Source organism: Anopheles aquasalis, chromosome 2 (assembly GCF_943734665.1).
Source record: "Anopheles aquasalis chromosome 2, idAnoAquaMG_Q_19, whole genome shotgun sequence".
NCBI lineage: Eukaryota > Metazoa > Arthropoda > Insecta > Diptera > Culicidae > Anopheles > Anopheles aquasalis.
In genome coordinates this window covers 14116676-14133232 of record NC_064877.1, presented here as the reverse complement: position 1 = coordinate 14133232, position 16557 = coordinate 14116676, and the positions used below count along the sequence as shown (strand labels likewise).

Here is a 16557-nt window from a genome sequence, read left to right as displayed (position 1 = left end):
TGAGCTCTGTCTTAGTGAGTGAGTTCATTAACCTGTCCTTACCGTCCACCAAGATGTCATTGTGTTGGATTGTGTCTGGTCGTGGTTGATGGATCCGTTCCAGGACGAATTGCGGTAATAAAGCCAAATTTTCACTGCTTTACGACATACTGGAAACAGCGAAATGTATGAACCCCTTTACGAATCAATTTAAGGACGAGGTGCCACGAGGTTAAAAGCTTATCCTTTCCTTCAGAATGGCTTCCGCTCCCCCATCAGCGGGAGTAGCCTGTTGGACGAGCGGGTGCGCTGTCACTGCTTATGCGCTACTGGGACAAAGAACTGGCACTGGCACTGACCTATCCAACGCGTACTGCTGACAGAGACCCGAAAAAAGGATACTCACCTCACCGGCTTTTCTTCGCTTTTTCGGTATGTAATCGCCGACCGGAAACCGAACAAAGAACCGTCGCTAAGATGCACTGCCAGACACGCTAGCGACGTACACTAAGCGGTGTGCCCGTCAAGGTTAGGAAGCCAACAACCGGCCCAGTGCCCAGCCACGGATCCTGCTATCCACGCGAACCACCCCAGACAGTGGGGCCACGGTCGCCACGGAACCCCAGACGTGGAGGTGTGGTTGGATTAGCTGGATGGATGGCATCTTTACACTGCACTTCCTGCTCTCGTTGCATTTTGAGACTTGTGGATGTCGGGTGGCGACGGCAAATAGCACGAACTGGCGCTATGCTATGCTATGCTCTTGATAGAACCGGGCCAGGAAAGGTTTATTGACTCCTGCGCAGCGAAGAACGTAACGTACTCGTTATTCTGTCTTGCTTCGGGTCTTGCGCTGTGCCAGACACCTCTTTCTGGAAAAATGGTGGTTGAAATTAAGCAAAGCCCATAAAACACTTCATTTGCGATGGTTTTGCAGCTGGATCGTCGTTTTCTAGTGTTACTCGCTGGAGGGAGACTTGTTTGAGGAGATTTACTGCACTGTCTGCAAAGCACTTCGTTGGATTTCTGATGAATTATTTATTTCTTTTCCACAAATATTTTATGAGATCGACAGTTTCGAATAACATTATTTTGCAGTTGCTAGCAATCGCTAGAATTTTGCAGGTCATTTGCTGTTGAAATGCAGGAATCTTTCTAAAAGAAAATTTCATTTAATATGCGATAGACCTACAGTTTTGGGAGCCGCTTATAGAAGAATGTGTAAGACGAGAATCAACCCTATAACATAAAATTTAATAAAGTTGGATTTAAATCTTGCTATTATTTTAGAGAAACATCAATTAAGTTTATCTCTATGTGCTGTATTATTGTCTTTGAAATTATAATGATTATAAAAGTATCAGATTAAAATAAAGATATCCCTCATTAAATTAGCGTATTAAGATGGCTGTTTTATTTATTGCAAAAGTAATTTTAATCTCAAGTTTAATGATGTACCTTCGTTTCATTATTCTCTTTGTTCAATAAGCAAGAATCCAAACGAGTTAGTAATATGTCATTTATCACTAGCTCCCCATACTTCGTTTTACGTCAATTAAGGCATTCGTCATAGTCGTTCGTTCGAAGTAATTTAATGGATTCGTAAGCGAGCCCCTTCGTTTGCTTCTCCTTCTCTTCGATAGGCTTCCTTTACGCTGGGATTTTTTTTTCAATTGCAGATTGTGATGCCAACTAAATGTGCAACGAGCTACTGCTGCTCAAAAACCCAATCTCCCTTCGTCAACTGCCACAAATGGTAGGGAAAAATTATCTCTGAATCATATCTTGCGAAAGGTTATGAAAAAAAAAACTAAACCAAAGCAATTCGATTCGCGCTGTTACCAGGCTGCTTGTTATCAATTCTTATTCACCAACTACACAATTTTTAAAGTTGAAATATCATGTAAGAAATTTAAAATAAAAAACCACCAAACCGACCACGTCATGTGGCATCATGTTGGAGCACAGCATCGATGCCGCATCGATCATGGTCCCACTGTATCATGTGCAGCATGCCCTTAGATGGCAGCGTGGCCAAAGGCCTTAACTGGCAGCTGGTGTTACGATCGACCAAAGGACCATAAAGGCCTAAGCGGGGTTGCGATGTGGTTACCCCAGAACAGGGCCCGGCCACTGGAATGGAGTCAGCATCCGGCGGCCTGACGTCGCGTATGGTTGTGTCGTTCGCACGCCAACAGCCTCAGTGGCCCCCCTGAAGGCATGGGTTGTCTTAGACAAGCAGATGGGTGCGAACATGGTTCGCCGGTTTGCGAAAATCATGTATCAAAGGCCAAAGGGGGTGGAATGTGAAGAAAGGAGGAGGTTGAGAGAGATCAGTGCTCGGTGGGAGAGTGTTTATCGTTCATTCACACACATGCACGCACACGTTGAGAAGAGGGCGTTAGGAGTCTGGTGGAGAAGAAGACTTTCTATGCTTTGTCGCGACATCACGACATGCCCTGTTCGCCGTATGTTTGATCTTACGCACATGTCGCCGGTCGCATCCTTCTAGGTTCCGAGAAGTCAGAGCTGCAGCTGCACCCGTACTGGCGGACACAAAGCATCCTGTTCACCGCACGGACGGACCAACCGACCGTTCGACCGAAGAACCATCGTTGTGTAGTAGATCCGAAGCAAATCCGACGATGCCGAAGCGCGCTGGCGGAGGCAAAAGCATAAAGAACGAGAACGAGAACCGATGGATATAAGTAAGTTGGCCATCGTGTGCGGTATCGTCAGTACAGCGCTGCCAGCGATATCCAGCCTGGTGAGCGCGATTGCTGCTTTCGACAGTCCACCAGCAGCTGTACGCCACGATAGACGCTCGCTTCTCGTGATCCTATCGAATATAAAACTCGCGAGAGTACGGAGTGGTCCCCCGAAAAGGCGGTCGCCTGTAGCACGTGAGAAACCCGGGACGAACCGGACCAAACCGCAAAATCATAGTTTCAGGTGTACGAGCGCGCGACGCGACGCGCATCTTGGCGATTTATTAAAAGAATCGCGGTCAACATCGAACCTGTGCCGTGACACCGTAATGTAGGTCTTGGTTTCGTGCACGAGAACGTAGCCAATACGAAAATCCCGTGTGCCTTTGGTAGAAGCGACGTGCGGTGTGCCAGGCAGAATAAGACCGATGGTTGATGCCGGAGTCCGGATCGTCCGAAAACCAGTGACCTCGACACAGTTTCACATCCGCACGCACTAGCACTAAATGTGACAGTGTTTGTGTGTGTGCGTGCGTGTATGTGTGTAAATTTAAGTGAATGTCCACTGTGATAGTGTCCCTTGATCGTGGTTGGTGTGGTGGTTTTATGGAAGGCACTAGGGCACCACATCGAGCACCATCCTGGGCCGTCTTGGTCCATCGGTTATCGGTGGCAGTGTTACTGCTGCTAGTAATTGCACTCCTCTCCCTGTTCGTCGCTCCGTCCAATGGATTAGCTACTACTGATGCACCGCTGCAGCCACCGGAGTGGCCGAGCCCGGATCGCTTAGCAGCTCCCGAACCACCGGATGATGGATCGCGCTTATCACCAAACAGTAAGCAGTGTAGCCAATGGAGAGTTGAATTGAGGCGAGATGATCATCTTGTTGTTTCTTTTAATCGTATGTTTTCACTGCAGTGTTGGTGCTGTTGTTGTTGTTGCTGCTTAGCTTCCGGTTATGATAGAGCCGATTAGTTTCTTTGTAGCTGTTCAACGGCACAGTGGCTTGACTTTATTGGCCGACCGGCCTCTCTGTTCTCGAGTCACCGTTGACGTTGTTGCTGATATGCTCGGAGAAAGGGATCGGCCATACTTTTTTTTTAAATTAATTACTGCACAAGCTTCTTATCAATCCCTTTTTCGAACGGCGGTCTTAATGAGGCGCTGAATCATTAGTGAATGCATTCCAGTCCCATTTTCTCGATTGGGGAACGTGACAAAGGCCACAAATATTGATTTAAAATTGAAAAAAAATAAAAATTAAATCTACATTCATATCAGCGGTTATGGTGTGGTTGTGATGGTTTCTAGAAATATGTTTTAACTGGAAAGTGTATTATCGCTTAAGGAGTATTTTTTTAACTCCCATTTATTGTTTAAATTGTCTCATGAATGCAGAGCCTTTCAAGTGTATTGTGTTTTTTTTTAATCAATTTAATAATAGCAAAAACTTTAAAAAAAATTGTTTTTTGAAAATCCTTGCGTCATGCATGACTCAAAGCATCTCGCTACTTTGAAGCGTGTTCTCAAGACTATCTTCGTAGCATAAAATCGACTGTACCAATTGATTTGAACCAATCTTCCACAAATTACAACCAAATGTTTTTGAAAAATAGTAGTTTAAAATGATATCGCCATAAAAAAATATTGTGGAATATTTTCTTCACCAACAAATCGTCAAAAATTAGTCCTTTTTTACTTAAATTATCCTTAGACCTTCCTTAATAATTGTACAGCTACACCTCTTGCTGTCAGCTGCTTTATGAACGATATTTGTTATCACCCTCCCCGGTTTGTTATGTTCGTTTTTTCCTTCCTCAAAAGATCAACTTCGAGATACAAAACAACACTCGTCAATTGAGGCCAGTTCGGGTGAGGAACGGGCCTGAGTCAGCGAACGCTTTATGCGTTGCAGAGTGAATTTCGAAACGAGAATGCTTCTACTGTTCCCTGTTCCCTCTGTCTCAAAAGTCAACAACAACAACAACGTCGGAGCGCTCGGAGGCACGCCAATCGTAGATCGACAGATCGACGCGGAACGCCGCCACGAGCAGCACGTTTCACTGTTCCCATTCTGCACAGCGGAACTTCCGGTCACATCGCGCACCCGCGACATCCGGAATTGCTTTCTTCGAATTGCAACCCCATCCCAGTTGACCGCACAGCACGAGCGGCTTATTATAGTGCGAGCTGCCCTGTTTCGTTCCGTTTCCTGAATGTCGGATTGCCCGATGACTAATAGCGCTCGATGCTCCAAGAGCACCCCGAGCGACGACGGTCCGTTAGAAGATGATTTTGCATTTCAATAAGGAGAGCCGAGCGCCGGCCAGTCAGAACAGGATTGGCCCTTGAGTAGCGGTGTCTAAAATTAACTACCAACAGACAAGAGCAAGCACAAGCGAGTCCACGAGACAGCAAGGGCATCCATCATAACATGTAGTGCTGGCGCTTCATTCGATAGACACCGACGCCATTCAGGTGGCCATCGCGGTGGTTAGTACGCTCTACCTAACTGGAACAGGACCAGACGGCAAATCTAGGTTGAGAAGTATCCACGTAAACGATCATTTCGTAGCATCCTTACCAGTCCGATGCCATTCAGATGTTGCTTGCAGTGTCTTGCTTTGATTGTGGGCGAAACACCAGACAGTCCAAAACTTTTCTCGCGACAATCCCGAAAAGAACTCAGCCCCTTGTGCCATTGACACATTTTCCAATTTCGAACCAAGGGGAGGCTAGCATCTGGTGCTACTGGTGGCTACGTGTGCTGTCGCCCCCCGAAATTGTCTCGAAATCGAATAAAGTGGCCAGAAGCAGCCCTGCAGCCCCTCTGAACGACCTTTACAATGGCCAGCTGTGAGCGGCTCAGATGCAGACTATTACCACTCATTGACGCAGCCAGAGCCCAGGATTGCGGGGCTGGCCAGTGCAATCAAAGCCCATCGTACCCCGAAAGCAAGGTGGTGGCCACAGTTTGGTTTGTTTATTCTTAGTTGACCAACATTAAGCATATTTAGCAGACAAAGTTTCATTATCCTCAGCGCTCGTCGTCGGTGTCCATGGTGGCTCGAAGGACGCTCCGCTGTACGAACCGATCAGGGCGCGTGTCCGATGTCTGGTCTCCGGAGTCTCGGTGGATTTTTCGGTCTCTGGGTATGGCCGCCTCTGTGTAATTCCATGTCGTGAGGGGAGTTCGTTTTGCATTTTATTTGCACGAACCGAAGCATGATTCACTTTGTGGCGACGACGGACCGGAGTTCCAGACCCATGCCAGACGGATTGATTCAACAAACCATTCAGCCAATGAATTTGCGGGTTCTTGCTCACGAAAAGCTACTAGTACCAATATTGTGCAAATGTAACTATCCTTTTTCAATCCTTTTCTGAATTCACTTTTCCAGTCAATTTAGAACAGTGAATGTTTCATTACAAACGAAAATAGTTTTTAATAGTTACTTGTTGGATTCTTTATAAATAGACCTCAGTTTAGGAGCGATTGATACGACCGATAAGTCGATTAGTTAAAGTTACTTTACTTTACGTTAAAAAAAAAGTCACTTAAGATGTATCCAGTTGCTGTATCTAATATCATCTTATCTGCTAAACATCTTCTTAATCGAGCTAGATGCTAATGAGTGGTCATTACGCTAGTAACGATTCAACGAACATTACGTTGATTGCAAACGGCGTACTCTAGTGGATGCAAGATGGAAGCGGCCACTATTCTAGTGCTCGGCTCTGGTTCCCACTGCAAATCCCACTCCGGACCATGTGGCCATCTCATCAGCATAGATTCGCACCGAAACCGTCCCAAGCATCCTCCTGCCACCAATCAATGGAATTGCATTCATAAATGCACTTTCCTCTCGTCCTCGCCTCCCAAGCAGATGCAGCCCATCGAAAAGGGAACTAGAAGTGCGATGCGGAGGTGGTCCGCCCCGAATCGAGAGCGAGCGAATCGGTTTGTTTACGCTCGATGGCGAAGACGCCTCCATTATCCCTCGGGCCGAGACTCGGTACGGTGGTGGTTGGCGTCTTTGCGAACAGCTGACTCGCTACCGTGGCCAACGTCTTGTGGTGGTACGGGAACGCTCTCACACTGGCAGGACAGCGCGTTGCCATAGCGATACGGGACAAACACGCGATGCAGCGACGATGCGATGGCACACTAGAGACGCCTAGAGCTTCGCCTTCTCTCCGACTCTTATTCAACGTAGAGTGAAGCCGGTTTCAAGTTAGTCGAGAATGGGGGAGATGGTTCGTACCAAAATGCCACCTCCTGACCACCATCCACAGAATGTGCACTGAGTCTCTGTCTCCCATCTCTGTGGATTAGCATCACATCGAGCGAGCGCGTAGAGTACATTATAGTACGCGGCAATAACAGAGTTTGCACTACGCTCGGCGATGTTTGAACAATCGAATCGAAATGAAATCCTCGACGTACGGTCACGAAGGAGGAGACCCCCCCGGGAAGGAAGGAGGTAACTGTCTCCGATGTGGATGAGCTGATAGACAACAAAGAATCTGGTCAACACGTTCTGCTTCTCGAACGTGTGGTGGCTTCGCTTGCACTTTATTGTTCTCTGGCCGGGTTCTGGGTTCATTCTTCGCAGAGGAAAGCGTCAGGACGTCAAGGAGGTTTAGTGCGGAGGTGGACTAACGATTCAAGGCCACCGGGTGGCACGCAACAACCAATCAAGTGGAACATCCATTACATAAAGCGTCATCCTTATTATTTAGTGCGCGAGTCGCCGTCATGATGTTGATCTCTTCCTTTACCAATAGAATTGGCTAGATTTTATAAAACTATTATTTGGCTGCGATTTTTTCCACTTTTTCCCAAAAACATCACTCAATCGTCGGTACTGGCCTCTCGTTCTAGCATTTGCAACGGATCGAAGAACTACCTCCGGCGCTGGCCAGGACTTTTACGGTCGTAATCCGATTTATCCGCTGCTGATACCATCGAACGAACCTGCCACTGCCACACTGACCTACAATCTCAACGACAAGGTTACCGTTCTCCATCTTATCCGAACGGCTGTCGACGGAGGGTGTCAGCACTATCGTCACGCCTCACGTAACCTACCTCACGAAGCGACGTCGCAGCTGGTCAGTTGTGATGATCGAATCAATGGCACGATCCATCACGATGATGCCTCGTATCGTATCGAGTATGATGCTTCCGCAGGACTGCATTTCATTGAAAGGTTAGTGAGTTCGGTCCATTCCGTTTCCAGTTCACAATTTGTTCACCCTTTCCTTTGCTTTACAGGTTGCAGGAAACACGCCACGATGGGGTTGATACGGTACGGCATCGAGCGAAACGTAACCATGGGGGTTCAATCATCAGGGGTCCTTATCAGGCGAATCGGCATAGCCGCTTCGTGGAAATGGTACTCGTAGTGGACCGAGCTTTCTACCAGAGGTTCGATAAAGATGAGTGGAAAGTGTACGATTATTGTACAAGTATCGTGAACCATATCAACATGGTAAGTATGACTAAACGTTGCCTTTCGTCATCGCAAATCCTTCTGGGAATGCTATTAATGGTGTACTATCTCCCCTCGAGAACAGATGTACAATCCGCTCAACATCTTTATCGCCCTGACGAACGTAATCGTGTGGAAGGATCGGGATCTGATCGAGATTTCCAACAGCTCCGAGGTGACATTGAATCGATTTCTGAAGTACCGCGAGCAGAAACTACTCCCCGAATATCGCCACGATCACGCTCAGCTACTGACGGCAATCCAATTCGATGGGAATGTCATCGGAAAGGCGAAAGTGTCCGGCATGTGCTCCGATCAGAGCTCCGGTGCGATCGTGTTCGTCCACACGGACAGCGTAGAGATGCTGGCGAGTACGGTGGCTCACGAAATGGGCCACAGTTTTGCGATGGAACACGACGATTACGCCAAGTGTCACTGTCCGGACGCGAAGTGCATCATGTCCAGCTCGGTATCGGCACCGCTCAAACACTGGAGTAACTGTAGCGTTCTGCAACTGGCCACCGCCTTCGAGCGAGGACTACAGGCATGCCTCACGAACCGTCCGACGTACCTGGCGATCCCAAGCTGCGGTAATGGGTTCGTTGAACCCGGTGAAGAGTGTGATTGTGGACTGGAGGAAGCTTGTGAGAACCATTGCTGCAATGCGACGACCTGTACGCTGCGCCCAGGGGCCCAATGTGCCACCGGAGAGTGTTGTAACATGGAAACGTGCCGGGTGCTTGAGGCTACCACCGTTTGCCGGCCAGCGGAGGGTGAGTGCGATCTACCGGAGTTCTGTTCCGGTGAGTCGGAGTACTGCCCGCGAGATGTGTTCAAGCGCGATACGGAGGTGTGTGCCGATGGTGAGGCACACTGTCTCGCTGGTCGCTGCCGAACGCGCACGGATCAGTGTCGATTCCTGTGGGGAGCATCGGGCCGTGCTGCTGGCGAAGAGTGTTACGCGCTAAATCGGCAAGGCGCGAAGCATGGCAACTGTGGCTATGAAGTACACCCGGAGGAGCGGTACCACAAGTGCCATGAGGGCGATGAACTGTGTGGTGTTCTTTTTTGTCACCATTTGCGATCGGATCCGGAACTGGATATTGTGCTGTTTCATGATGCAAGACGAAAGGACGTTCGAAGGCATAATGATTCCCGTCGATACATTCACTGTTACTCGGCGCACGTTGATCTGATGGACGATGGACACGGTCATCAGCCAGCATTCGTACCGGATGGAGCTCCTTGTGGCCCCGAGCGAATGTGTTATCAGAAACGATGCGTAAGGATCGACGAGCTGGATCGGAAGAGCTGCCCTCATGATTGCAACGGACGAGGCATTTGCAATAGTAACGGAAACTGTCACTGCTCGCCCGGTTACGATCCTCCGTTCTGCGAGCATGCCGGAGTTGGAGGATCAATCGACAGTGGACCACCGGCGCTGATATCGCCGGTACGGCATTATCTTACTGTAACGGCGCTCGTTGTGCTCCTCTGCGTGGTCGCGATCGTACTGATCATGCTTTGGCTGCGCATTCCGTACCACCGACCGATGGCGGCCGGATTCTGCGACGCAAAACGTTGGATGCCACCCTGGGCACAACCGTGGCGGTTTTACCGAGTGCGTGGCTCAAGTCCCAGGACTGTTTCGTTGAGACCACCGGCGGGGGTGGCGATCAATCAGCATAACATATCACTGCCAAGCTTTCACTCCTCGACCAAGGATATCAACAACGATCGACAGTTTCGTCCGATCGAGCAACTGAGGACGCTCCCGCCGCTGGCTCCGGAAACGGGAAGGAAAATTACGGTTGTGAGGAGACCGGAAGGACGTCCCAAAGGTCCTCCGCTCACTATCGAGTATCCGGTCGTGAGCTCAACGGTGGGCACGGCCACAGGTCCCACGGTGGGACCGGTCGTGGTTCCAGGAAAATTAAACCACCGACAGCTTCCGGCACAATGGGGACCTCCAGTGCGGATTCATCAACCACGGATGCATTGAAAGTCTGCCGATGTGTCCGTCCGTCACTGCTCAAATCAACTGAACAATAAGGGAAAGAGACTTAAGAACTTAAGACTTAAGAATCGAAGAAAGCTTTGCAGAATCGAAGAAAGCTGCAGATTGCTGCCACGTTCACGTTCCTCCTTACGAGCCCTCCTTACGAACAATAAATGCCATTTTTTCTAGTCCTAGTCGTAGGCTAATTTTATCATAACTTTGCGAGTGTTCTTTGGTTCTGCGAATTACGGATCCGAAAGCCAGTGGCGTTGGAAACTGAAAGAAAACTAGTTCATTCCATACTGTTAGAAGCTTTTATCTGATCTGAACTGATTTATATAAATCACGTGTTCATGTTTCCGGCACATTCCATCCGTTATTTTACCGCTAAAATTTCAAATATTTACCTTTAAGCCGAAGACAGACGAAGCGTAAACTCAGATTTTTTTGGCCGCAAAAAAACATAAATCGTCGAGATAGGTTAATTTCTGAATATCTTTTTTATATTTTTAGATGTTGTTGCTGTATTAGCGATTGTAGAACATTCAATTTTTCATATCACTACACTTCATGTTGATGCTGAGTTTACGCTTACTTTTACGCTCGGTTTTACGGTCCGCGGACCGGTAATCTTTTTGTCATAACCATAATCTTATCGGCATTACATTCTGAGCTTACGCTTCAGTATACGCTTCGTCTGTTGCCGACTTAAAGCTGCTAACGCTGCCAGATGATGAACGTAAACAAGGCTTCATACTTGTCAAATAAAATCCAATATGGCGGCGAAAAAAATTTCGCTCAATTCGGCTGATGTCAAAAATGACAGTCGTTGTCAAAGTGACTTGTTTACAAAAAATAAAGAAAAATGGAGGAATTAAGAAAAAAAAACAGTTTCATTTGAACCTTTCGTGCGCGAAGACCTCCTCCCGGGCTGCGAGTTTCGCGTGTGCCCTCCGATTGTTGTGAATCGCTTTGTGTTGTTTCTTTGTTCGAATAAATTCCCGGAATCCGACCGACGCCGTGATGCAATCCGTGAAATTAGCCAAGTAAAACGGTGGCTGGAGTTTGTGTGATCGTGAATCGTGTGCGAATTCCGGAAGAAATCGGAAGGAAGTGGCCAAGCGTTGGGTTTGTGCGTGTGGTGCATGAGTGGTTTGCAAGTGGCCGCAGTGCTAGGAGAAGGGGGAGCCCTCATCGATGCACGAGGGGTAGTGAATTTCCGGTCGGAGGACGACGTTTCGCCCGGGCTGCTGGTTCGGGTGCAGGAATTCCGACGGAACAATCCTCGGCGGTGAAATGGATGCGAACCGCGCCACCCAACGTTATCATCCGACGGCACCGTGCGATGGCATTCAAGAGCATCAAGTTCCGGGGCCGTCGAACTATCGGCCCGGATCATCATCAGCGACACGGCGGATGGAGCATCGAAAGCGGAGCAAACATTGGCCACGGGGCAGACCTCCACCGGCCAATGCCCTGCTGACGGTGCTGGTTTGTTGGTGCAGCTTGATCTTGTGTCTGCATTTGACGATCGACCAAGCCGCCTCTTCACCGACCCCGATCGCATCGACCAACAGCTGGCGCCGTGTTCAACTCCAACAGAACTCTGGACAAGGTAACGGACCGCAAACGAGCGATGAGACGGGTTTGGAGTCCCGGGAAAATACCGGAAGTTTGATTACACTATCGAAGGGTCAACACTTGACCTTCGTCTGGCGATAAAGAGAAATAATCAAAGAACCAAATGCCGAGGGAAGGACGGGAACATCTTCCCGGGGGGGTACGATACTCCCGTTGTTTACACTCCACGTAAACGGTCGTGTCGTGTGACCCTGAGGGAAGCCACGTACCCCGCTCTCTTTTAGCAGAACTCGGCGAACCGCGGCTGGTTTATGGAAAATGTTTGTTGAGAAAAGACAAACACAAACATTAACGACACTTGCAAAAGAAGCGTACGGACGGCCAGCAAATGTTTGCTGTGTTGCCTCTCCTTGAAAGTTCTTCCTTTTCCTTGAACTCTCGGCCACTACGCGGTCCCCTGGGAGGTGGAATCCGGGATTGGGAGACAGGGAGGCTGGAAATCGATAGAGAACCATGGACCACGGGAAGGCTTCTCGGAGAATGCTAAGTAATGATGCATTCCGGCGGGCTGGCCATCGTGGCGCACGCCTAGAGCCAAAGTTTCTGTCGCCCAACCGTCTACCAGCGGCTTTGCCAAAATGGAGCTTCGAATGGTCGTCCGTGTTCTTAATTATGCTTCGCTTCATTTATGCCTTGGATCCGGGACAGTACGCGTACTACTTTTATGGCTAGAGGCCTGTTCACATGAAACCAAGAACTCATTTAATTTCATTCAATTGTTCCGTTGAGTTTCGTTTAGTTTTGAAAGTTTTATTAATGCATTTTGCTCGTAAAAAGGGTGCAGGTAAAGTGTGATCCACATTTCATATGAAAGTTTGTTTTAAATACTCTACATAGAGGGTGAATAATGACCAAACTGGGCTATAAAAGGCTCACAATTTGTTGTTCTTTTTCAAAGATATTAGGACGGAGTTTAATAAAAATATATTTAAAATGCAGTTCATATTTGCACTACACACTTCATATCTTAAATTTCAGCTGTTGGGTGGTTGAATTTTTAGTTGAAAAAAAAAAAGCTACTTGATATAATTTGATAATAAAGAAACGAATTTAACTTCATTATTTAAAGTAGTTGAGTAGCTTTGGTGCTAAGTTGGACACCAATTTTGAAATGCTGTATGCTGTAAATGCTTTGAAACATTCATCATTAAGAAAACAGTTTAAATTATGATAACGAAAAACACAGCATAAAATACCATTCACCTTCTCTCAATAGATGTTTTCTCAAACCAAACTCTTCCCACAAAGGATTGTCTTCAGTAACTGAAGCAAAATAGAACAAAAACGTTTTTCAAAATATTTTAAAATCGATGCACAACGCAAAACATTTAAACTCATAGCAAGTTACTAAAGATAATGTACCGTGCTCTCGCCCATGAACGGACTATTAATGTCTCTAACAAAATTGCTGCCCATAAATCGTGGATCCACGAGAAATGCAGAATAAAACGAGAAAAAACACTATAACAATTGACTGTGTGTGACTCATCGGGTCAGGACGGCCATAGGGGGGGACCATAGGTCTGAAGGAGACTGAAAAAGGGCGAGATTTATGACACTCGAGCGTGGAGAATGATGGAAACGCAACGCACCGCGCGTTCGCCTTTGCAGTAGTCCCCAGTCCCGGATCCGTGGAGACACGTGAGCGTACGATCGGCCGCCGCTGGCCCCGGTGTCAAAGTTCTTGAAAAGCATCGGCCACCGTGGAGCAGGGAGCACGGTTCCATTCCACTATTTTTTTTGTTATTTCCTCATTTTTTGAAACCGGATAACAAAAACTCAGTTGGCAAAGAAGACGGAACGGTGGGGGGGGGGGGAGAGACCCAGGGGCCATGGGAGAGGTCACGCGTCTAAAGCTAAAGATATCTTTTCGTTTTTGGTAGCCGTTTCGGCCGCGTTGTTGTGCTTACGATTACGGGGCCATGCTTATGAATATTTTCCAGTCTCCCTCCGGGCGGCACGCTATTGAATTATGCGTCCGACGGCTTCCGGTTTCCGGTCCCCGGAACCCTTGTCCACCCCGCCGAGGACAGACCCAGCAAATGATATGTAGGCCAGCGAATTTAGACCATCGTTCAATGTCCTTCGAGATTTCCTTCTGCTATTCGCGTTGTGCTCGCTACCAAATGAGAACTTTGAATCGAGTTTTAATCCATTTTGCTTTTTTTAAGAAACCACAGACGAAGAAGCGCCAATCGGTGATGGTGCTGGAGTCGTTATCAAAAAGGGGCAACCCAAAATTGTCCGATTTTGTTGCAACCGCCTGGAACCACCCCCCTTTTGTTGTTGATGCAGAGGACAACGCGAGGAAAAAGCAAGACGAGACGACTTCTTATCGCACGTTACGCTTTCCAGTTGCATGAATCGGTTTCCGATGGTTTAGAAGCTTCCCGAAACTCGAAAAATAAACGATAACAGTTCGGGGCACACCGTGAATAAACACCGACGGTACCGTGTCCTAGTTCCGCCAGGGCGCCAAAGTTCTCTCGATATCAATACCGTCGACGCCACCGGAGGCTGGTCCAGCGACCTCCCGGGGGTGGCCCGTTTTGTGATGACGAAATGACGGAATCACTATCGATCGCGCATGTCACCGGTAGTAGCGAGAGGAGCCACTGGTGGTTGCAAACCGTGAAGCAAGACAAGCAGAAGGGAAGGGAAGCGAAGGAAGATTAACGACGCCCTGGTCCTTGCGTAGTGTGTAACCGTAACACACCACGACCAGCAGCGTGTTCCTTCGAGAGAATGACATATGGAGCATCGCCGGGTCCCGGACACTACAACGCATACGACCACCCGGCCGACCGGTCAGTCCTTGTAAGTTGAGTTGAGAGTGATCGTTTGGGAAAGGAGCGGCCCCTGATACACACATTATCGGGGGACGATCATCGGCCGGCGCTCCAATCCGGGGGGACGAAAACATCTCCAACCCCGTGCATTAAGCTGCCTTTAGGATGAACACGACAACGACAATGATGATGATGATGATGATGCTCGTGCTTGTCGTCGTATCGAGATGAAACCGATGAGTGAAAGAAGAAGTGAAGAAGGATTTGTTTCTTGTTCGCTGGACGCCATGGCGGTGGTCAGGATTGAAGGCGCCATTACTGTGTGCCAAGATTGGGGACCACTACGTCCGGATAGGCTTTAGTTTTGTAGCTCGTTGCTAATATTGAACCTTTAAATTGTTGTTTTAGGATTCAAATGCATTGGAATCACCCCAAGAGATTGAAGGACGTAAATGTTTGTTGAACTCCAACTTCTAAAATCTTAAAAAACCTGGAACATTTCTCGCTCCACCTCGCATAAAGGAATGTGGCGACGTGCTGCCGAATCGTTTGCGGATTGAATTCAAAACCATTCAACGGGGCCACCCCGTAAGGCAGCTTTAACTGTACGCACCTCTCGTGATCTTCGATTAAATTGCTAAAACAGCCCCCCCTCCCTGGGTGGCGGCAAGTGGCATGTGTGTGCGTGGCGTGCCGAGAATATTTATGCGCCCAGTTCGTGAAGCAAGTCGCCCTCATCACCCCAGCGACGGTCAACACGCCATGGCGAGGGCCAGTTGGTTGGCATCGTTGCGCGGGACTTTCGCTTGCTTTCGCCCAGGAGTTGACCAACGCGTATCGTCGCGAAACGACCAATAGCGTACGCACATGGCGCGGACCCCATATCCCTAGAGATATGGTCTTCGGTTGACATTTTTGGAATCTCCTCGAACCGCACCCCCCGCGATGGCTGGGGAGTGTAAAATTTGGATCCAACGTTCGGGCTGACCGTGTGTATGTATGGCGCCGATAGGGTGTTGTGTCTGGGTTGCCCCGTGCCACTGCGTTCTGTTGGATTATGTTGTGTCGAAAATAAATACTTTTCTGTCACGTTCCGTACGTTGGCCTCCCCCTGTGTTTGGTTCACGGACGCAGACGCTACGAGACAGCATCGGGACTCGGCGGTTAGAATTTCGTTTTAGTGATTGATTAGCTTCCTCATTTCATGTGGAGTTTATTTATCAATCTTTTTCGATGAAAACATTGAGGTGGAAAACAGATTTTTGCTAAGCATAAGAGAAGCGAATGAAAATTATATTAGCTGCTCGTCTGCTTATAATAGTAACTTCTTCTCCTTCTTCTGATCCAACAACGGGAAATGCATCTCGCTTGTGCATCACCACTGGCCAAGCGACAATGTCATGTCGCGCCAACCCACGCACCATTTGAAAAATTCGAAACTGAGTTTACGATGCACCCGTGGAAGAAGCAGAAGAAGCCCATCACCCTACGCGTCCGATCGGTCTGATGTCTGGTGGATGTTGCCACTCGCCTGTTTGCGATGTTGAACTCTCGATTTCAGCGACCGACCGACGCATATGATGATCATCTTCATTCTTCCATTGCATGTCTGTCTCGACGCACAACTCGTGAGCCATAAGCGTGCACCGCATACGCATATCCGCCTGCGAGCGGCCGATCGACAGCCCGCGCTCACACCCTCGCACTCGATCATAATTTTATGTTGTGGCCGCTTCACTCTCCATTTCATGTGCTTTTTAGTTTTTTTTCTCTCTCTCTGACTATTTTCTTTTCCTCCTCAATGTTGCTGCTGGCTGGGTTCACAAGCACGGCGTTTGTTGTTTGCTGTTTCCGTTCCGGATTGCTCTTCTTTTTCTTCCTTCCTTCTTACGGTTAATGCTCCTCGGTGCTTCCCTCCCACGCTGCGCTGCGCTGCGCTGTGTTGG

At 48.3% G+C, this 16557-nt stretch overlaps 2 protein-coding genes across 2 annotated transcripts in view; both read left to right on the top strand.

The window, feature by feature from the left end:
- The first annotated feature begins 2704 nt into the window (after positions 1–2704).
- On the top strand, positions 2705–10380 carry LOC126572617 (disintegrin and metalloproteinase domain-containing protein 33-like). Its single transcript, XM_050232057.1, has 4 exons — positions 2705–3522; positions 7573–7900; positions 7966–8182; positions 8268–10380. The coding sequence occupies exons 1-4, from the start codon at positions 3246–3248 to the stop codon at positions 10182–10184; spliced, it is 2739 nt and encodes a 912-aa protein (XP_050088014.1). The 5' UTR covers positions 2705–3245; the 3' UTR covers positions 10185–10380.
- A 718-nt stretch (positions 10381–11098) lies between these two features.
- The window catches only part of LOC126572612 (uncharacterized), a 29540-nt gene continuing 24081 nt past the window's right edge, over positions 11099–16557 (top strand). The window contains exon 1 of the mRNA XM_050232052.1: positions 11099–11796. Within this exon, the coding sequence (XP_050088009.1) occupies positions 11478–11796 (319 nt within the window). The 5' untranslated portion in view covers positions 11099–11477. The remainder of the gene's footprint in view (positions 11797–16557) is intronic.